A 22,108-nucleotide genomic window follows, 5' to 3' on the forward strand; every position below is an offset into this window, starting at 1 on the left:
TGGAACGATGACGTGAAGCTTATCTTTACATAAACGCCGTTAATATATAGATATGAATAGACAATTACATGTTATGATTGTTTCTTTTAAAAAACATATAGGCTAGAGTAGCCTACATTAAAAAAAAACAGGCTAACAGAAAGGAAAATAAGACAACAATATGACACTGCGAAGTGAAAACATTTTGGAAGCTCTTCGACTCCCATTTTTAGGCCAAGGGTCAGGATATTGAGAAACTCTTCAAAATTCCCTTTGTATACATTTCAGAAAAAGATCTCAGTAAAGCAAATCAAACAAATATCAGAAATGAGTTTTCATTTAGAATTTAGTTTTAATATTTAAGCAAATTGAGAAAGAAAGAAAGAAAGAAAGAAAGAAAGAAAGAAAGAAAGAAAGAAAGAAAGAAAGAAAGAAAGTTGCACCGATGCATCTGAAAGCTATATCAGATTTATTGTTCTCAATCACTTCTCGCTGAGTCAGTACTGAACTTAAATAACAACCACGGGGGAAACGGTTTGACAACGGTTTGTTTCAGCTTCGTCAATGCGTTTGTGTACAATATCTGTATATAATAACAAGTGTAATACTAACAGTATAAAATATAATCAATATTTAAAATGGCAGGGGGGAAGGCCTACAAGAGATGCTACTAGGTTGAAAGTCATCACAGCGCGCAACAAATCTGTAATTGCTCCTGAAAATATTTGAAATTGATTTAGTGAAAAATATAAAGCAAATCATTTAAACCAACACATTAATTTTTCATATTGCCAAATTTACACACACTTGTTATCAAAACCCCACCAAAAAAATTCTGCCTGGGAAAAAGCAGTGAAGAGAGGGCAATATCCACGATGATTCAGCCAAACAACAACAAAAAGTGTTTAACAAGGGGTCGGCTGAAATTGGAAAATAAGTGCAGCTTGAGAGTAATCAATCTTTTTTTTTTTTTTTTTTTTTTCTTAAGAGTTTTCTCTGTGTAAAAGCTATTCACAGAAGTGTAGTCCACAAAAATACTATGAATTATAAAAGGTGTAGTTTGTTGCACATAATGCTCCAAGAGAGTAGACAAGACAATTCCGTTTTGTTAAAATGAGTAATATAATTCCTGTGCGTAAAATTGATACGTGTCCTGGGGTAAATTCTTCCACTGTTTAATATTTAATGTTCGTCTGCATTGATCCATGTCCTTGGGAGTTCTTTTGTGATTTCAATCCATAAAGTCTGTGTTGGCTTTGGGCTGGTTATGATTTCGGTGTCAGTGCACCAGAATCTCCTGGCCATAGGAGCTCGTGGTTGTCACGTTGTTGTGGTTGCTGTCTGGTTCATCTTTCAAACTTGCACCTTTTAAGTAATCTACCACAAAACTCCCCTGAAACACAGAGCAAACAGTCATTTAACGTTAGGGACATTGGAGGATTTTTTTTTTTAAAAACGAAAAGCTTTTAAAGATTTCAGTTTTGGGTTATCTCGTAATATACATAGAATATTTGTGATATCTTGCTGACTTGAACTGTACATAAAAATGATTTGTTCTACGTCTCAGTGAACATACGTTTGCAGTCCATGGACGGAGGCGGTGTGTCTGCACTCACGTTGCCGGCATGGCTGTACACGTCCTCGGGCGTCTGAGGAACCCCGGGCGGTGTCATCCTCTTCTCCTTCTGCCTTCGGTTGCAGAACCAGACCCGAACCACCTCCTTTTCCAGCTGGAGGTTGTCCGCCAGAGAGGTAATCTCCTGCGCTGCCGGTTTTGGGCATTTCAGGAAATGGCTTTCCAAGGCTCCCTTCACGCTCACCTCGATGGAGGTGCGCTTCTTTCGCTTCCTGCCTTGAGCTGCTATTTTATCGATGCTGGTGGGACTACCGGTGGTCGAGTCGGCCTCTTCCAGCCACTTGTTCAGCAGCGGCTTGAGTTTGCACATGTTTTTAAAGCTCAGCTGGAGAGCCTCGAACCGGCAAATGGTGGTCTGAGAGAAAACATTTCCGTAAAGAGTTCCCAGGGCTAACCCGACGTCGGCTTGAGTAAAACCCAGTTTGATCCGACGCTGCTTAAACTGTTTGGCAAACTGCTCCAGGTCGTCGGAGGTCGGCGTGTCCTCGTCTGAGTGCGAATCGTGGCTGTTCACTCCGGCGTGGTGGTGCTGGTGGTGGTGGTGAAGAGGGTGCTGCTGTTGATGATGATGGTGGTGATGGTGATCCATTTCTGGAGAGTCTCCTCGCATCAGCCCCGGGTGGACTAAACTCCCAGGAGGGTTCAACATCCCGTTGACTGTGAAACCACCGGGCTGGGAATAAATGAGAGACTGCTGGGACTGCTGCTGTCCTCCGGTGATGGTGGGGATGTGGGAGGCTGTGGTGCCACCCCATGCGCTTTGGTGCGACTGGTGAGCCCCTAAATGCGAGGGTCTGTGGTGCAACGCGGTGCCCGAGTGCAGGTCTTCCCTGTTTGAACTGCTCTTCACGTCTTGTTGCTGTGGGCTTCCGGCCATGCCAACTGGACTGGAGGACCAAGGTGAGCCCGCTTCTGCCGCTGCGGCGGCTGCGGCGGCGGCTGCTGCGGCAGCGGCATGGGGCAGTGAGGTAACCCACTGATGGGCATGGCTCAGCATGTGCCCCCCGTTACTGGCCGACATGGCTCCTTGCATGAAGTCGCTCTGCACCATCTTGACCGCGGGGTCTCCTCTGTACCCTCCCGACACCGATGTTACGACACCACTTCCCGGCTGCATGCCACCACCTCCGGACTCCGAGTGCACGATCGAGGCTGATGAGAGAATGCTATTGCTGGCCAGGTAAGGATTGGAAGCCGCTGTGGCCATCCCCCCTCACCACTTTGAACAACTCTACTTATTATTCCCCCCTCCCCGTATTGTCGTAACTTTTTTTTTCTTCCAAGCCTCAAAGGCACGCACTATTTCATGAATTATTCAAGCTGGAAAAAATATGCTTGGTATTTTGATTTGGTCCACCGACAACACAGCAAAAAATGGCAAAAAATATATCCGTCAAAACCTCCTTTTATCGTAAGCAAAAGGAGAAAGAAATACCTTCAGCGTAGAAATCCACATTATGCATGGAAGTTGCTTTTACAATTGAATTCCATTGTTAATTTCATTGTCTTAAAGGTCAGTTATGAGAACAAAAAAGTGTTGCTTCTTCTTCTTCTTCTTCTTCTTCTTCTTCACATCAACTTCACGTGACGATTACAAAAATCCCACACCGAACTTCATCGCGCGCTCTCTTGACTTTTATGTGGAGGCTTATCAGAAGACGCTCGTTTGTAAACTTCTCTCTGGTCCTCAGTCCTTTCTTACAGAGTCTTGCTACTCATATTTCTTCCTTTCACAGAGTCCATCTGACGTTAATCTTCAATACATTCCACTGAACACAACTCTATCAAATACACGCGCGAGGGAGACTTTCACTGTCCTCGCTCGCTCCGTTCCTTTCTCTGAGCGCGAGTGCACGCGAATGTTTACGTTCAGCCCCCGCGTGCGCACACCATCCACATCCTTCACCCAATTACCGCGAGGAAGTTTCTGCGAGATTGATGCTCATTGGATATCCTTCGGGAGAGTGACAGATCTTAGGGAACAGCTTAGAAATCACGTTAAGGCGTTGCAATTTGCTATGTCTAATTTGGATATGTCAACATACGAATAAAAGTGACTAGACCTTCTCTCTGAACAGGAAGCTTAGTTTATATAATTCTATTGCAGTGTACGGCATTATTGGCTTCGGTTAACGATGCTTTAGATGTTTTGTTTTGCTTTTCTTTTTTTTCTTCTTTTTTTGCAGAGGAAACTGTTTGGCTTGAATTCGCTTCAGCGTTTGTTTTATTTTACTGATGTCGGTCTTTTGTCCGCAACAGGCATTTAAATGTTGAAATGAAACTGATGATGATAATAAATTTTAGTCTAATTGTGTCTGATTTTTTACCAATGGGCAAGTAACAAACAAACATGGAAATCACAATAGATGGGATACAGATAAAGCAAAGCAAATAACAGGCAGATAAAAAACATTACGCATTTCAGCATTGGCTTAGGGGTTCAAATGAAGTGAGCATAGATTAGATTTGTATCCGAAAAATGTAGGCCTATGTGACTGACAACTTCACGGAAAGCATTAGCCTATTCAGATTTATTCTTAGAATAGTCTAGAGCCGTTTCAAGCACCAGCACTGTAAACTTTTAAACTGATGTATTTATTCAGTTTAGTAACATCTATGACTAGCTTAATGAGGTAAAATAAATAAAATATAAAAATATAAAAACAAAGCACAAATAAACACAATCGCATAGCTAATAAACACCAAATATCTCATATTGTTTTATTTGTTTCACTGGTAACTTTGGTAGGCTACATCCTACTTGAAGAAATGTATATTAGTCCTTTCCAGAAAAAAAAAAAAAAAACATCAGGTGAATACAAAAAACACGCCGTATTAATCCCTGGGTGGTGATTTATTGTTGTTTGTTTATTTGTGGATTGATCCACCCCTGGTATAGCCTGCCTATATGGGCTAACCTATTGAAAAGGGTCGATGATAGCGACTCTCGTGCACTGCGAGCGATGAACAGTTAGTGCTGATTTTCATTTGCATAAATTTTCATATGTTTAAGTGAAAATAATAGCGGAGCGGAGGAGAGCGGGATTCACTCGAGACGGAGGAAGAGAGAGAGGGAGCTGCGCTGGATTCATTCCTGCGGTAAGAAATCTACCTCTCCCTCTCTTTCTCACTCTCTCTGCCTGAATGTTTTGTTTTAATTTGTAGCCTATATTGAATTTAAGAGCCGTGTTGTATTGCACGTTTGTAAAATTCGGCAGTAAAATGCATATCTTTGTGGATCTTGTTCTTCAGTGAGGGCCTTGCGCTGACTTTGATAGCCTAAAGAATCTAAAAACAATCACATTATTTATATAAAAATAAATGCGGAATTGCGAGGGCCAATAAAGGCGCCAAATGCATCATAGCAGGGATGCAGGGAGTTTAATGACATCAACTCCTTGACAATTTCATTAAGCTTCTTAAGCAAAGACTTTTAAGACTTTATATCGTAGGCTTATTATGTATTTTAGGTTCCAAAGATATGACGAATTAGTTATTAAAATGTAGTTAATCGAGTTTTTTTTTTTTTTTTTTTTTTGCAAATCTGCAATTTGAAAACAAATAAGGCAGTGTTTTAAAACAGTTTCTTACGAGCAGCACAGTCAAATGCATCTAAAAGTCTTTAAACAAAAGATTATTTAGTTTATGAGTTGTTATTACAATTGCTTGTTTGTTCCTATCGCTTGTATGAAATCAGTTTCTTAAAACGTTAAAATAGGGTTGATCAATCAAAAAGCAATGTGAAGTGTCAGTGAGATATTTGCCGGAACAGCATTTTGAATTAATTTGCAAAGACAAACATGACCCTCCCTGTAACAGGTCATGCAATAAGTTTATAACGGGAAATATGTAGTATATCAGCTGGCATTGGTACACATATTCTCCATCAATCACTGTCCTAAGTCATGCTCAACAATGGCCCAGTGTGCCATTTGTAAATTTAGATACTTTATTTCTTGTTACGCCTTCATTCTGCGCACTAATTGACGCCTGTAGAAAGGTTGTATTACTTGGGGTCAATGTCCTGTTTTGCATGCAAGAAGCCATGAAATAGTAGACGCCTTTACACCGCCTGTTGGTATTTAACCATTTCAAATAAATCGCATATTATTATCTTTTTATAAAAATTCACATTAGGTCAAAGGAGTAACAAGAACACCTCTTAATATTTAATATACAAAAAAAAACAAAAAAACGCCTCAAGTAATTTTTACAATTATTTATTTAATACTTTTACTTGATGGTTATGCCATTTGACATTTTTATTTATTTATTTATTTATTTTTAGAAAAGTTGTACATTTCAAATAAGTTAAAGTTAAAGAACTTTGCAGTTGCATTTGTCATTTTTATCCTCTCTAACTTTATTTGTCATTGACACACATAGCCTGCAAACATATTTTCTCCCACAAAAATTGTATATTTGTAATTTGGTATGATGATAAGCATGGATTATAGTAGGTACACTATGCCTGCTGTTATATGCTGTTTTAGCATACAAAAACATGAAAAATCTGTCACCAAGTAAGAAAAGTGTAAGGGACCTAATGGTAACTCTTAAGAAATTATAAAGCAAAGTTGAACTGACGGGATATCTAAAGTTATAAGGTAACTTTGTAGACTGCATTCCTATAGTTTCTGAAACTTGATGCAGGATTATTGTTTAAAGAAATATATGAATAATGAAGGCCAACCTATTTGATTAATAACCCACGGTAGCTTGTACAAAACCATAAACCGTAGCTTTCAGTCGGAAACCTCAAATGTCGAAAACCGCTTTTCAGGAAATGGGGAAAAATCAACCACTATTTTTTTAAACAATTAAACACTGTGTTGTCAAATATGATAGCCTATTGTGGCTTTGTATTTGGCTTTACTCAAAACTCAGATTAGAACGCCATTAGAACGGCTAAGCCAGTAAGTGCATTTCGTGTCCATCAATTTTCAGGTTATAAAATGTATTGTTGATATGTGGGTGCTCAGTTTTTCTGTAATTTGTCCAAAATCTCATGTTATAAGAGCTTTGCAAAGGCTATTTAAGAAAGTTATAGCTATGACTGTCTTATAAACAGTCTTCTCCGCTCCTCAAATACATAAAACATTAGCCTTTATATATAGAGAGAGATTCCTGAGTAAAGAAAATGCTGCACTTATTCAAACAACCAGTTCTTTATATACCCTTGCATTGCAAACAAGCAGAGACGGTCCAAACTGCATGGCGTACTTATATTCAGGATAGAGGCATTGTTATGGAGTAATGAGGTTTGACTGCCCAATATTTAAAAATGTGTTAATTTAGTAATCTTACATTGTTTTTCCAATAGAGTGAAATAATAATAATAATAATAATAATAATATATATATATATATATATATATATATATATATATATATATATGTATATGTATGTGTATGTATATGTGTGTGTATACATATATATATATATATATATATATATATATATATACATACATACATACATACATTATATATATATATATATATATATATATATATATATATATATATATACATACATACATACATACATACATACATTATATATATATATATATATATATATATATATATATATATATATATATATATATATATATATAGATAGATATATATATATATATTATCCCCCATGCATAAATCTGGCCCTGCCTACCTCTAAACCTACCAATCACAGAAAACTTTCTGCAGTTTTACATTTTCAAAAAACATCACTTATATGATTTATAAGCACACACACACACACACCTATTTTCCCCAGTCCCTGTATTACATTAATCAAAGCACATATTTCCCAAGGGAATCCACACATGGATCACAGTAAATCCTAGTGAAATTGAATCACATCACAGAGTCCTAACTCAGCGGCCCGGCCGTTATTTTCCATACATATTTTTGAGTGATTTCTTGTAAGAGAATACACGGGAAATATTTACACCTATTGACATTCACTACTGAATAAGCTGCTATAAATGGGCTTCCTCGCTAAAACAAGGCATTTGATGGCATCGCTAACCAGCCTCATGTCTCCCTTGAAAACAGCAACTAAAAACTTCTCCCTTATGTTGTGCTCTGCACTAGTGAATTTGCCGCTTCGAGTTTGTTGAGTTGCGTGATTAGGAATGCTAAACCATTTCAGATTCCTCACTGCCTTATTTAAATGACATCACAGCGATGTCATTAACGTTTCCAGCTCTACGTTCAGTCTGAGGAAAGTTTCAAATGTGCTGGCTGTGCTTTCTTCTGCAAGTGACTGCAATTCAAATCTCTTTTCCCCCTGCAGGTAAGAGCAAGTCCCTCTGATAAACACAAGACACACAAGGCCTTCTTTCAGTGAAAGCTCCTTTATAGGGGCGGGATGGCTAGGATTATCTTTCCTCCTGTCCTCTTCTCTCTTGTGAGCGCGGCATCTCAGCTAGGTAGGCTAGGTATCCTAGCAATGTACAGAAAACACTGTAGTTTTGGACAGATGTTTACATTATTGACCACATATCGACAAGACAAAAGACTCATTGAGAGATTTTAATAATTTCCTTCTAGAAAGAACACTACAACACCTCTGAAGGGCTCTTGCAAAGGTGCCATTCAAGGTTTTCTGTCAGTAAAGCTCAAAGCAGCTGGAGCAAAAATCACAGAATTGTCCTCTCCTCCTTTATTTCTCGTGAGCGGCATTTGCATTTTACTCAGCTTAGCAAAAGAAATAGCCTGCAGCGAGAAAACTCTATCCACTATGCATACAAGAAAGAAGGAGAGGGAGAACGAGAGAATAAAAGACGTGAAAAAGAACACAGACAGGCTGACTGAAAGGAAATGAGAGATAATCTCAAAGCTACTGTCCATTTCCTATATAGTCACAAGCCATCATCCGTAATGGGAAAAATGCATCAGCATGCGCCGCTAGACGAAGTGCAATCCACGCGTTCTTTTGTCACCTAACCATGGATATCTTTACTCTAAGATAGTCTTAAATAGTCTTTTGATGGTATCTCGAGACCAATTTACAGATCGCCGGCATTATTACAGTAGAGCAGACGCATTACGTAGGCCTGTCTTTTGGAAAGGGGTCATTCTCAGAGAAGTATCTTCACATGTTACCTGAGGACACCACAGGCGTGTTATCATCCCCAGACCCCGCCAACCGTATGTGTCGCCCATCTCTTCTGACAACTAAAGGGACCCATCAATGTTTCAGCCCACAGAGGGCCTTTAAAGTGAGTAAAACCCATTCTCTTTAATTCTGATTACACTCTGAAAGTGTCTTTAGCATGTGGCGGCTAAATTGGGCTATCAGCGCTAAGTAGCGCCGGGGAAGAAAAGAGCCAATTATGCCAGTCAAAGCCAGATGATGATTCTCATCTTCACTCTCTCTCTCTCTCTCTCTCTCTCTCACACACACACACACACTCGCACACAAACGAAAGAGAGGAGAGGAATACATCTCCTTTTGTTCTAAAATATAGATATATCGGCTGACACACCTTTGTGCGTCTTCGCAGTATTGAGAGACGCCAAGCTTTCACTCTTACAGAATTGTCTGACTTCATAATGAGTCTCTACATCTGTCTAATATAAATAGCCGGAGGCAGTATGGTATAAATTCATATCCATAACAATCAAGAATATTTATTGTGTAAGAATAAAGCAATACTTTCAAAACCAAACGGCGTTATTTTATTTATTTATTTCACGCATGGATGACTCAAACCCTATCAGATGTTTATTTGTGTGGGATAAAAGCAGAACCTGTAAAACCTTCAACAATGCAGTAAGATTTAACTTAATTCAAGTGACTATATCCTGAGGGTAATTTGTGCCAAATCGTAGCTTTGCTGTGCCTGCATGATTAATGCGCATAAAGGAGTTTATCCCTTCAAACACATTGACTGTTTTGACAATAGCATTCTTAGAATAGTAAGGTGCTGTTTGACTAACGCACAGTCCATTAACTCCTGATACACTCCTGATCTCCCACTGTTACTGCTGGATGTGGTGTGTGTGAGTTCATGTGCCTCAACTGTGACCTTTTATAGCTTTGGAAGGGAGAAGGTGCTTTGTGATCACAACATTAGGACACTTGGAACAAATGCCTAAAAGACTAAAGAAGAGGACAGAATTTTGTCCTTCATCATCGATAAGAGGGATGTAATGTATCCTGTGTCAAGATCTGAGAATCGGTTTTCCTCAGCAGACTTGAGGGGAGAAGGATGATGGGGGAACACTGGGGAAAGAGACAAAATAAGGAACGTATGTAAGCTTAACACAGATTATAAAAGCACATTAACTTGCTGCAAAATGTTGCAATGTTAGAACAATCAACGATCTCGTTTTACTTGATCTCTTGGAAGAAAAGGTTCTGTAGAGAATAAATAAGGGTTTTGTCAGGCGCTTTATATATCTTGGGATTTAGTATTAATGAATTAATTTAGTTTTAATTCATTTTCTATTTTGATCAAATTTAAAATTAAACAGCTCATACACATACTTTATCTCTAGAAAAAAACTGGGGGGAAAACCCATTAAACATGAAAGTATTATGCAATCATTTAAGACATTTCTCCTTATATGGAACCTGTTTGGCATATGTTATTTAAAATTGAGTCAAGATTCTTTGGGTTCTGTAGAGAACCTTCTCTTCAAAGAGTGATGAAAATTACTTTAGTTGGTTTAACCTAATATGTCAGGTTGATTTAGTCAGAATGAAACGTTAAATTGGATTTTACCACAAGAAGCACTTTTTTTTTTTACTTGAAAAATGTTTTGTAAAAAGCTTGACTTAAAACTATGATCAAAAATCTACTAACTCTTCATTCAAGTTGGCAGCTACGTAGTTTGAGTTAAAAGTTTAAGCACTTGTATGTTTGACTATGCTCGAATGCTTAAAATGATTTTACTATAGACAAATATAATTTGTGCCTTTGTATAAATTCATCTATTAAATGAATATGTATTATAGGCTATATACATGCACATACATACAGTGTATGTGTATATATATATATATATATATATATATATATATATATGAAATACATATATAATATAATATATTGTATTGATATATTGTATATATCATATTGTACTAGGCATTACATCCTAATGCTAAAGGTTCCAGATGATTAATTCCAGATGAGTTTCACAACTGATGGAGTTTAGTGGATAGTTTTACTGAATACAGGCCACTCTGGACAACAACAACAAAACCCAAATATATATGTGCCTTCAGCCTTGGAAAAATATGATTAGATTAAAAAGATAACAGACAAAGAGAAGAGAGTTTATTAATATGTTTCTTACTATTATCAACCGTTTTAGAACATCTCACCTGTGTTATAGACCATTTTATAGGCCTGTTGCTGATTACCACTGAAAATAATGTAAACTTGTCGGTTTGTCAAAAAAAAAAAAAAAGAAGAAAAAAAAATCAATCTGTGAAGGGAGCAGCACACATTTGATTATTACATGTGATTGAATGAGATTTCCAACCTTGTTATGCAAAGTTTACAGAACTCTTTAACTCGCTTAAAACAAAATTAACAAGCTTCGTTTAAGATACCATGAAGGGAGATGGAAAATTTTACTAAATTTCAGGGAAGTGAGGAAATAATGTGCATGTTCACTGGTTGTTTACAGTACATTCTGGGAATTTCTATGAAGAGAACGGTTTGGTGCAGTGCAACAATTCTGACAATGGGACTCTCTAAGCAGTGTACTTATTACTGGACTAGGAAGTGAACTGAGACGCACACTTCAAACTACATTAGCAGGTCAAATAAATAAAAAACTAAATAAATAAATACAATTCATGTAGCTGAGGAAAATACATTTCTGCTTTTAAACCCCTTAGCCTGTTAGACCCCTGTAAGTTTTCCTTTGATAGATAGATAGATAGATAGATAGATAGATAGATAGATAGATAGATAGATAGATAGATAGATAGATAGATAGATAGATAGATAGATAGATAGATAGATGCTCCTATGTGTATATATAATTATTTATTTATTTGGTGAAAAATCTTCAATTTGTTTTTGAATTTCATATTTTTGAAGAAAAAATACATTTGACTGGTATTTTACCTTTGCATACTGTAATACTGAAATGAATGCTTAAATGACACTTCATAAGTTATCCAATGATAGCATGTTTTAGAGAACATCGTAATGTGTCTTTTTTTATATATATATATACTTATATTAAGTGTTTTCTTTTTTCTTCTTTTTTGTAATGATGTGATGTGATGTAACAGAGTTACACATTTGTCCACCTCAATAGAAGATCAATATTACCTTGAGTAAGTTGCTTTGGATAATAGGATCTGCCAAATGCATGAATGTAAAAAATTGTTTACATTGACAATGTTTCATCACAAACCCCAACATTTCTCTGTAAATATGCTTGAAACTGTAGCAGCTCATTGCTTTTTTTATCCTTTATGAGGTTTTAGGACAATGAAGCATCTCTTTTACCCCCTTCCACTCATAACTCCCGGGAATGTCAATTCTGTGAATGTGTGGAGGCAGATTCCCAATCAACCCGTCTCAGACAGAGCAACAAAACTTCTCTGAAGATCAACTGCAGTTGTAAAGCTGAACTAAAAGTTGTTGAAATAAAGCTTTCCTTCTTTTTCTCTAGCAAACTCTTTCTGTTCTGTGGTTTATTCCCCTCCCCTCACTTTTCTGGTCTTTCTTCACATCCCTTATCTCTTTCTCACAAGAGCTTCCACAGTTTGTCGTGCGCAACAGGCTGTCACTGCTCAAACACCGCTTCATAAAAGCACCAACATCACACAGAAACAAACATACACACACACACACACACACACACATGCTTGCACACACACACACCTGGTTTCCATGTTTTATAGGGATTTTCCATAGACATAATGATTTTTATACTGGACAAACTGTATATTATATCCCCTTACACTAACCCTACCCCTAAACCTACCCATCACACAAAACTTTCTGCATTTTTACATTTTCAAAAAACATCACTCAGGATGATTTATGCTGTTTTCCTCATGTGGACCAACAATTGTCCCCACGAGGACAAGGACTTTGGATATTGCCGTCTTTGTGGGGATAATAACCCCATAATGTAGGATTTACCAGGACACACACACACACCTCAGTAGGGGAACGTACACATATACCCTACACTAAAATCATACAAACTAACAAAAATAGCTCTGTTTATATGGTCAGTCACACATAGTTACCACACATAGATAAGAGTGTTATGTGTTTCCTTTATATCTAGTATGTCTACTAAATAAATGGGAAATGATAGTGTGATGTGTGTGTGTGTGTGTGTGTGTGTGTGTATATATATTTATATATATATTTATATATATATATATATATATATATATATATATATATATATATATATATATATATAGACATAGGCTACTAGACAATATTACAAATACTGTATTCATGTGGATTTGTCAATTGCACATATACTGTCACCCTATTCACATTTGATTACTATTATATTTCAGACAGAAGAATTTCAAGTCTGTATCATGATTTCAATTTACTGTTAACTATAGAAATTATAATAAAAAATCAATATCACTTTATTGTTATCACCTTAAAGATGTAAGACAAATATTATGTTATGCATTCATTAACAACATTAATGCATTTGTTTGTTCAATTGTAAAAAAGGAAGTGTTTTGCTCTAAATATTAGTGTTTCTAGTGTTTCTCTCTATATACAGATGGCCCTTGTAGCGGCTGCTGATTCTTGTTGTTCTAACACTGATTGTCCTCAAACTGAATGTTCCCGACATCCTAATGCTAAAGGTTCCAGATGATTAATTTCGCTAGAGTAATGCAGTTTCACAACTGATGGAGTTTAGTGGATAGTCTTACTGAATACAGGCCACTCTGGACAACAACAACAAAGCCCAAATGTATATGTGCCTTCAGCCTTGGAAAAATATGATTAGATTAAAGATAACAGACAAAGAGAAGAGAGTTTATTAATATGACTATTATCAACCGTTTTAGAACATCTCACCTGTGTTATAGACCATGTTATAGGCCTGTTGCTGATTACCACTGAAAATAATGTAAACTTGTCGGTTTGTCAAAGAAAAAAATCAATATGAGAAGGGAGCAGCACATTTCAGCAGATTTCCAACCTTGTTATGCAAAGTTTACAGAACTCTTTAACTCGCCTAAAACAAAATTAACAAGCTTTGTTTTAGATACCATGAAGGGAAATGGAAAATTTTACTAAATTTCAGGGAAGTGAGAAAATAGTGTGCATGTTCACTGGTTGTTTACAGTACATTCTGGGAATTTCTATGAAGAGAACGGTTTGGTGCATTGCAACAATTCTGACAATGGGACTCTCTAAGCAGTGTACTTATTACTGGACTAGGAAGTGAACTGAGACGCACACTTCAAACTACATTAGCAGGTCAAATAAATAAACAACTAAATAAATAAATACAATTCATGTAGGTGAGGAAAATACATTTCTGCTTTTAAACCCCTTAGCCTGTTAGACCCCTGTAAGTTTTCCTTTGATAGATAGATAGATAGATAGATAGATAGATAGATAGATAGATAGATAGATAGATAGATAGATAGATAGATAGATAGATAGATAGATAGATAGATGCTCATTAGTGTGTAAGTGCATTTGTGCTCACTCTCCTGCTGCTCTCTCTTCTTTGCTCCTAGTGTGTATTAAAGTTTGATAACCTGTGGACACAGGATCTTCTTTCATCTCCCTCCCTCTCTTCCTGTAGTGCAGACTGTCTGACTAGCAATCTTACCTGCAGTCATTGCATTAAAATGCTTATCCTTAAGTAGCATTTTATTTTCAACCCATGCAAACTAGCCAATAGTCAGCAGCAAATGCAATCAACACAGTTTAAGACACTGGGACTTTTCAGGACACCAGTTTTCACTGAACGAATCTGCCGATTCGCTGATATTTGGCACACACCGCTTGCCATTTGGTCAGAAATGATGTACAGTTTTTAAAAGTTCTCGAAAGCAGGACATCTGGTGTGCTAAACATCACCACTGCCTTGTCTTCACACGCTGCAATGGCACAGCATCTCTGCTGAAACAGATTTATGCCTTGCCAAGTGTTTTCCAGTAATCCCTGCTGTGTTCCACTGGATGCTGCAAAAAAAGGAGGTGCCAACCTCACCGAATATCTGGCATCACGACGCCTGCGAGAAATCCTACGTAGGAATGTTAATCTTTTCTAGTAGATGCACAACACGAACATCTTCGCAAGCAAACATTAAAATATTTGCACAAGCAAAATTATCTAAAGTAACTGAAAATAAGTAAGAGCAACAGAAGATGTCCAGCCGAGCTTAAGTACACAAAGCGCGTCTTTGTGCGTCAGTGTTTTCATTGCATATTTACAGCATGCATTTAGAGGGCACAGCTCACTCTGTGTGTGTGTTTCGCAGAAATTACCAGTAAAAACCCCTTGCCATGGCACTCAGAAGCCAGCTGGCCCTAGTAGCCTGTGTTGCCCAGGGACTGTGGAAAGCCGGGCTGGCAGAGGGAGGGCAGCTCTAGGGTAGAGAGGACTGGCAGATCCAGGCCTCCAGGGGGTATAGAGATGCTCAGAGTCCAGAGAGCAGTCACCCTGTGCTGGAGGAGGAGGAGGAGGAGGCCGGGCAGCCTGGCTCTACAGGGACTCCGTTGCTCTTGCCCCATCGCTGTCGTCTTGACCCACTGACTCCCCATAGATACTGGCACATTGCCAAGCCGTAATGGCAGACTGCACAAAGGCACTCTGCCAATGTCCTGCTGTGAGTTTGTGACTGGCAATGAATATAAATCAGCTATGTGAGTGTGTGTGTGTGTGGTTTTAAGCTGTTTGAGTCTTATTCCTCTAATCCATTGAAACCGAATGTGTGTATTTTTATGAATGTCAGTGCGTATCACTATGTTCAGCAGTTTTAGGGGTTCACGGGTGAGAAGGTCTGAACACGTACGCATACCATCACACCCTCGAATAATTTGAGATTGAAGCAGCATCCGTGTCCATGAAGATGATTGATCAGAACTGTCTCTCCACCTGAGAAAGGTGTATGTCTTCATGATGCCATATGTCTCAACCCAACACCATGCTTCTCATCTCCATCTTCCATGATGTTCAGGGACTGGCACTGAGAAACTCAACAGATCGCCTGTGTTATTTCACCCCACATAATGACTGATTGTTAAGCTGTGGTCTGTGGTGAGAAACATCACATGAACAAAAACACCAAGATTAAACTCCAAAACCAAGCTGTCTACTGCCTTCATAGGCAGCTGCCTTTAGGGCATTCCAAATTAGATGAAACTCATAAGTGACTGATTTGTAACACTCTAGGTAGCAGTTCTGCACAACATACAAATTGTGCTCGGCACAGAGGAGACTCAACATTAGCGTATTGCTAAGCTAATGTTTGATCAAAAGTTGCGATAGTCTTTTCTTCCCTTTTGTGACATACTGTATATCCATGTGAAACAGCTTCTCGAACAAGAACGAATACTTTAACTTGATTTTGACCATCGTGAATTGATTGGGTGGTTGTGGTTTTCTGTTGCTGTGATCTCATGTGAATAAAAGGTTGTCCCGCTTTCAAGCCGAAAAACATGCCATCAGAGAAGAGAAGAGATGAGATGTCGCTGCAAAAGGAAGTTTGATAAAAGGGCACATGAATTTTTAAAAAAAAATTATGATCTGCACAGATTAAAAAAAATCTAATAAATACTGTCAGTTTTTATTTCATGGTGGCTTTAATGTAAGTTTGACATTCGTATGTTGCTAAGCTAATGACATGAGGCCCGAAAAACATATAAATCAATGTTTTCAAAATCGAAATAGTATATTTTTAGTTAGATTAGTGTTATGGGTAATCTGCATTTGTTTCTGTTTTGGCTAGGTTTGTCACGTGTTTTAGTTCTGTTTCCTTGCTTCATTTCTATAGTTTTGATTTGATTATAATGCACTCCTGTCATTCTTTCGTTGATTGGTTTGTTTGTGTATTTAAGCTCTGTGTTTATTTCAGTTCATTGTCTGTTCTCATCGCATTTTTACACGGTTGTTCTGTTCATGTTTTCTAGTCTAAGGTGTTTTGAGTTTTTGTTAAATAAAATCATACCTGCTGCAAATAGAACCAGTTCATCTCATTCCTTGCTGCAACCACTGGTGACCAACCAAATTAGATCTGACGTTTTCAGACCAACCAAAATAGATCTGACGTTTATAGACTCCTGGAAGCTCCCTTGTGGTCCATCTCCAGGCAGGAGACAGACCTCTAGGGAGCTTCCAGGAGTTCGTGGACTGGGTCCTGTTCCACTGTGGGTCTCCCTTTACCATCGGTGAGATGGAGGAGGATCGCAATGCAGTCTTCAGTGCCACACACTTTGTGCCACTTGCCGCCACCGTCACAACGGATCTGAAGCCTAAGCCCACCGCAGACGCAGAGCTTGAGCCTGCTGCGATGCCAGAGCCATTTATCGCCACAGAGCCCGAACTGTACGAGTCTGACCAGGTGCTTGAACTGGCAACATAGTCTGTCCCAGAGGGATTATTGGTGGAACATGAGGTGATGGAATGGAGCACTGTCCCGTCAGTTAAGGTGGATGTGGATGCACCTATTTCATCACTTAACACAGAGTTGTTGATGTCATTGATGTCCCCGTCCTGCCACCCATTCCCACCCCCTCTCCCTGTTCCGAGTCGGCCAAGAGAGCTGTTCCTGAGAATTAGATCTGTTCTGCTCTGGCCAAGAGGGCCGTTCCTGAGAAATCTACCTGTTCTATATCGGCCAAGGAAGCCGCTTTTAGACCCTCTATGTATCCAGAATTGCCCAGGAAGGCCGTTTGTCAAATCCCTGCCTGCACTGCCCAGTCCTTCAGCCCTGTCCTCACTGCCTCTCATCATCCCTTCGTCACCTCCTGCGCTGTCTGCTCTGTGCATTGTGTATCCGCCTCGGGCTGATTGTTCGTCAGCTTGACCCTGGACTGTTGACCTGTTTGCTCCGCCTAGAACCTCTGAGCCCATCACTCCTACTCAGCCCATCGACCTGGGACAGTCATCCATACGGCTCCACCGGGCTTCCTCGTCCCTGCGGCTTCACCATGGTCAGTCGTTGCACTGCCTTTGCCATGGACTTATGGGACTTCATCTGTGACCCTCCACCCCTTTGGCTCCGTCGGGCTCCGCCTTTCCTCCGGCTCCACCTCAGTCCTCTGTCCTCCTGGGTTTACCTCGGCCATTCATCCCAGTGGTTACACCTTGGTCTCCAGGACATTCTATGTCACCCAGTCACATTTGTTCCTCAGCTCCGCCTCAATCAGTTGTCCCCTGGTTCCGTCTGCCAAGCCTTCACCATGACTCCTCCCTTCCTAGACTCCACTATGTGGGCTTATGTCCTAGGGTTCCGGCTGGGTATTCCACACCCGCTCCTCCTACCACTAATTCCCTGGCTTCTGCAGCTGTCGTCCTCTCCCTAGCTCTTTATGTTGTCTGTTCCGCCCTGGCTCCCGCGGACTTCCCTTGGGCTTGCTCTTCATCCCCAACTAAGCCACCTTCTGCCCTACTCTGTTGGACTATTTGTTTATTATTATTGTTGTTAATAAGGCACAATGATGCGTTATGTGTGTTATAATGTTATGCGTAATTATTTTATTTTTTCTGTTTTGGTTGGGTTTGTCACGTGTTTTAGTTCTGTTTCCTTGTTTTCAGTTTGATTTAATTATCATGCACACCTGTCATTCATTTCGTTGATTTGTTTGTTTGTGTATTTAAGCTCTGGGTTTCTTTCAGTTCATTGTCTGTTCTCATCACATTCTTACACGGTTATTCTGTTCATGTTTTATAGTCAAGAGTGTTTTGAGTTTTTGTAAAATAAAATCTGCTGCGAATAGATCCGGCTCATCTCATTACTCACTGCAACTGCTGGTGACAATTAGATTTCATTAACACTTTTCTATATTCTATATAACAATATATTAATAATCAATGTTTTCACATTCTCTCTGATTTACATTCACTGAGCGGAGTGTAATGCATTCTGTTATGTCTTTCATTGCAAAGAATATATGAGGTGCTATATTAGAATTAAGGGTGTTGTAATATGCCTATAGTTGGTACTGATGTTAACCATGATGTTTACAAAATAAAACAATTATATAGCATTAGTACTGTTAATAGGATAATATCGTAAACAATCCAGCACCTGCAGCTATCTGGTTAATACTCCAGCATAGTGGGTGGTGGTATTACACCTTAACGCTGGTTTTACCCCATCATAAAACTAAAGGAAAAATAGAGGACGACACAGTGTGAAGCTACTACTGCCACACCAAATCATGCCCACTGAAAAGTTACCCTGCCAGAGAGGGAGCTTTTTGGATTGCATTAAAATGATAGGGTGTTAAAAACCCCAGTTTTCAGGAAGTGTCGATCCTCAGTAGGATCTTCTTGTAGGCTTTTCTACAGTTATGGTTACAAACTCTCTCTCCTCTCCATTTGAGTTGATTCAATAGAGAAAACACAAAACTAAAACTAAGTTAATGATGTTTGTTTTTTTTTCAAAATTTCTATAGATATTTCTAGATTCTCTTTTGGCCATGAGCATTGTTTAGTGAAAATCTTATTTTATGACATCCGTAATTAAAATTTGACCAACATTCTTTATTTTTGGAACAGTTTTCCTGTTGTTATCACACCTGATGCCTTAAAATACTTAAAAGCTTAAGTAGGCAGCTCACTTTGAAACAGAGCACTAGTATGAGAGGATTTCATAAATATATTGAAAGAGTTACAAGAAAAATGCAACAAAAGAGCACCATGGTATTACAATGTTGTTTGGACATCTTTTAAACTTGGATTACTGAATACCACATATATGATATCACTTTACTTTTTGCAAGGGGAGCCAACTTTAAGCCTTATGAGCATGATTATTATGCCTTAAAATCCTTTTCGCTAGGTTTTGCGATAGTGTGCAAGTACTAGAGGAAAGATGTAAGCACCATGACACTACCTGCTTATCTGGACCAATGTAAATCCATGCTAGTTTTGTATTACTTTGGTGTTCCGTGAAAAAAAAAAAAAACATGGTATTTTAAAACCATAATTTTTGTTAATGGTAGCTGACCTTAAGCCCCTCCTGACACTAAATAAGCTGATTCTGATTCAGGTAACAGTTAAGTAACTCAGGGTGCATGAGTGCTTATTCATGGTGGGGTTACTGGGAATCGGCTTGATGGAAAACGAAGTATGTGAATTTCAGCGTTCATAGCATTTGGGTTTGAGTATGCAAGAGACCGTGTGTTTGTGTGTGTTTGCCTGTGTACTCCTGGAGTGCTGGCCGGAGGCCAAATGCTGTGTCTCACTGATAAAGCCTCCAAACTTCTGAAAGCCACGCTGTGAGTGGGCCTTCTCTATCACCGTGGCAACCCCAGAACATTCCCGAGGTTTTTCTTTGCCACCTCTTTTGGGCTTTCATCGTGGCATTGAAGAGATTGCCTACCCCATCCCCCCAACTCACACTCACACACACACACAAACATACACATACACACACACACACACACACACACACACACACACAGAGACTGTCATTTCCTCTCTATTTTCCATCAAAACTCCTCAGTATGAAAATCAAGAAACTGTTTGCCCAATCCTAAGAAGGGAAAAAGAGAGAGAGCTTTTTAAAGTACAGCTTAACAACTCAGCATGACACAGAGCGCATGAGAGCACTCTCTCGGTTCAAATCAAGTGCTTTTAGATTATTTCTACTCCATTTCAACTCCACAGAGACTTCAAGACACTTTCGGCGAATTTCACTTCGAGCAAAGGCGCGTGTGTCCTCGCGTTTGTTTATTGTAAATTTCTGCTTCAAATGAGCATGTTAAATGTAATGTGCGGGCGCAGTGAATCTCGACAGAACGCATTACAAGTGTGAAATAGTGTCTTCCCACCCAGACACGGTTACTAGGAGCAATGGAAGTAATTGCATTGTGCTTTCCAGGGCTCTTTCTAATGGCTTGGCATTGTTTTCCCTGATCTTTCAACTTGTGGAGCTTTCTCCTCCGAACAAGTGTCCCCTTCTTTTCATGCGTGTGTGACCCCGTGCCCCTTCTCACACCCCCTTCCTCTAAACAATGATGTTTCTCCTGAGCTCTGCGCCACCGCTCCGTCCCACACACTCGCAAAAACTCCAGCTCGGTCACTTGTTTAGCAGGGTCGTCTGCAGGTGCGGAGGATATTGCGCATTTGGGGCATCGATGTACACGGATAGATTGAAAATAGCATAAACTTCTGCTACATTTTCTGCTCATCCCTTTCCCCCTTCTCTTCCCAACCATTCCCATCTCTCTCAACGGGTTTTCACAATTCGTGAAGACTTCAGACAGAGTGACCTATTGTTTGGGGGCTGTGCCTTTGACCCAGTAGCTGAGCTAGGGCATTCTCCTCTTTGTCTGCTTGTTATAGCGAGCCCCTCTTAAAGCAGGGGCACTGCACTCCTGCGTTCCCACGGCAACCCATCCACCCTACCCCTGCACCATGGTGAGAAGGAAGTATGAGGTAATGTTTACAGAGCAAACTATGATGCTTCTGACAGACCTTACTCACTCACTAATTAAAAGATCCTCTACTAGCTGCCAGCTGGAGTGACACACTAAGCCTGTCTGATGTTCAAAGAAAAAGAGGGAGAAATACAGTAGAAACAGGCAAGGCTGAGGGATTAAGAGATAGAGAGGAAGAGTTACGTGAGAGAGGGGGAATATTGTAAGAAGGAGAGAGATGAAAGAAAAAACCTCTGACATGTTTGGATTTTTATTAGTGAGGAGACAAGAGCGAAAGACCCGGTGAAATCGCTTGACAAGTGTAGTTTTCTGTCCTGTGTCCACATACTTCCTATTGAAACTGAAAGTGTGGGTGGGGAATGGGGAATGGCTCCTGCATTTTATAAAAGTCAGCATGAAATCAAAATGACAGTAATATTGCAATGTTTATTATAAATAATTTATCTGTGCATATTATTATTATTATTATCTTAATATCATGTGCCCTCATAATCTTTAATCAAAACAACTTCCCTTCCCTCTCGCAGCGACATCTCTTCTCTTTTCTAATGATCTGTTTACTGGTGTGAGGGCGGGATCAACCTGTCACTCACATGACATCACAGCAATAGCAAACCACAACCATCCAATCAATTCTCAATGTTCAAAACCAAATCCCACCCTACATTTTGTTTTGTTCAAGAAGCTGTTTTACCTGCATGGATATATGTCACAAAATGGAAGAAAAGACTATCACAATTTCTGTTTCATGCTTTAAACAGTCAATAGGTTTTTGTTACATCACAGACGTAAGCTAACTAGTAGGTTACTGGTCGTATTAGAGAGCAATTGATTGGATAAAAATCTGAGTAGTGCAGGATGAGTCACCAATATCTGTAGTTCAGTTTCCCAGAATAGAAA

The 22,108-nt window shown here is 39.2% G+C and overlaps 1 protein-coding gene and 1 long non-coding RNA gene across 3 annotated transcripts; one reads left to right on the forward strand and one right to left on the reverse strand.

Moving 5' to 3' along the window:
- Positions 1-431: 431 nt before the first annotated feature.
- Positions 432-3,456, reverse strand: pou3f3a (POU class 3 homeobox 3a). Of its 2 annotated transcripts, none has more exons than XM_084121172.1 (2): positions 1,596-3,456; positions 432-1,372 (listed from the first exon to the last, which is right to left on the reverse strand). In XM_084121172.1, the coding sequence occupies exons 1-2, from the start codon at positions 2,820-2,822 to the stop codon at positions 1,259-1,261; spliced, it is 1,341 nt and encodes a 446-aa protein (XP_083977298.1). In that variant the 5' UTR covers positions 2,823-3,456; the 3' UTR covers positions 432-1,258. The 2 variants fall into 2 exon arrangements, with proteins under 2 accessions (XP_083977298.1, XP_083977299.1); XM_084121173.1 differs by having other exon boundaries at positions 931-1,372; positions 1,556-3,456.
- Positions 3,457-4,645: 1,189 nt separating this feature from the next.
- LOC311088888 lies at positions 4,646-12,258 on the forward strand. Its single transcript, XR_014607577.1, has 3 exons — positions 4,646-4,714; positions 7,916-8,843; positions 12,070-12,258. It is a non-coding gene; the product is annotated as an uncharacterized lncRNA (long non-coding RNA).
- Positions 12,259-22,108: the final 9,850 nt, after the last annotated feature.

The sequence above is a fragment of the Abramis brama genome (genome assembly GCF_963993115.1).
Source record: "Abramis brama genome assembly, chromosome: 8".
Classification (NCBI taxonomy): Eukaryota; Metazoa; Chordata; class Actinopteri; order Cypriniformes; family Leuciscidae; genus Abramis; species Abramis brama.

What these genes read in the sequence shown, in the direction of transcription:
- pou3f3a (XM_084121172.1), bottom strand. Translation starts at nt 2,822, where the DNA reads ATGGCCACAGCGGCTTCCAATCCTTACCTGGCCAGCAATAGCATTCTC. An exon ending in TGTACAGCCATGCCGGCAAC is followed by an intron (nt 1,373 to 1,595) that starts GTGAGTGCAGAC and finishes TCTGTGTTTCAG; the next exon opens with GGGAGTTTTGTGGTAGATTA.